The 700-nt window shown below is 53.1% G+C and overlaps 1 protein-coding gene across 2 annotated transcripts in view; it reads left to right on the plus strand.

The window, feature by feature from the left end:
• The first annotated feature begins 242 nt into the window (after positions 1 to 242).
• The window catches only part of NFATC2 (nuclear factor of activated T cells 2), a 77,256-nt gene continuing 76,798 nt past the window's right edge, over positions 243 to 700 (plus strand). For both annotated transcript variants that reach the window (XM_031059108.1, XM_014308071.2), the window contains exon 1: positions 243 to 473. In XM_031059108.1, the coding sequence (XP_030914968.1) occupies positions 410 to 473 (64 nt within the window). In that variant the 5' untranslated portion in view covers positions 243 to 409. The remainder of the gene's footprint in view (positions 474 to 700) is intronic.

Below are 700 nucleotides of genomic sequence, written 5' to 3' on the forward strand. Positions count from 1 at the left end.
GGAGACGTCATGGATTCCTGAGTGTGAAGTTGCAGGAAAGCCCTCAGTTTGGGAGATGGAGCCGATCCAGGGGTTTCCATGGCACTGGGATAAACAGGAGGAAACAGTGAGGGAATCCCGTTATTTTACAGCATTCAAAGACTATAAACACTCGGAGCAGGGAAGGAAGTGGCCTTTCCCTCTCTAGTAACCCTCATCTCAGAGCAGAGAACTGACTTCACTTCAGGAACACGCTCAGCCCAGTTCGGATCCCTCTTTGCACCTCCAGACACTTACTGAGGAGGCGAGCAAGAGGGGTTCCCTCTGTCCGGGCGGCACTGCTTGAAGATGGTTTAAAGGCATTTTCTTTTCCTTTTTTTTTTTTTTAATTTTTTTTTTCTGCTATAGATTTTTTTTTTTTTAATTCCTGATGCAGCGAGAAACTGCCTGCAGGCTGGTACACTACCACCACATCATGAGGTCTATGGATCAAGGTAGGGCGCGAGTGCTGCGTGTCCGGGTGCTGTGTGCGTGTCGCTCTGTCCGTCCCGCGGCTCGGGCCCGCTGGCAGGCGGGTGGGCAGGAGGGGTTCGCGGCCAGAAGGGCCCTCGGGGAAGGGACTGGGCTGCCTTTAGGTCTGCTTTGGTTTGAAGCGATCCGCCACGGCGATACAAATCCGTCTGGAGCAGCCTCCTTTAAACTCCAGCCAGAGGGACTCTCC

This window comes from Geospiza fortis, unplaced genomic scaffold (assembly GCF_000277835.1).
Source record: "Geospiza fortis unplaced genomic scaffold, GeoFor_1.0 scaffold361, whole genome shotgun sequence".
Lineage (NCBI taxonomy): Eukaryota > Metazoa > Chordata > Aves > Passeriformes > Thraupidae > Geospiza > Geospiza fortis.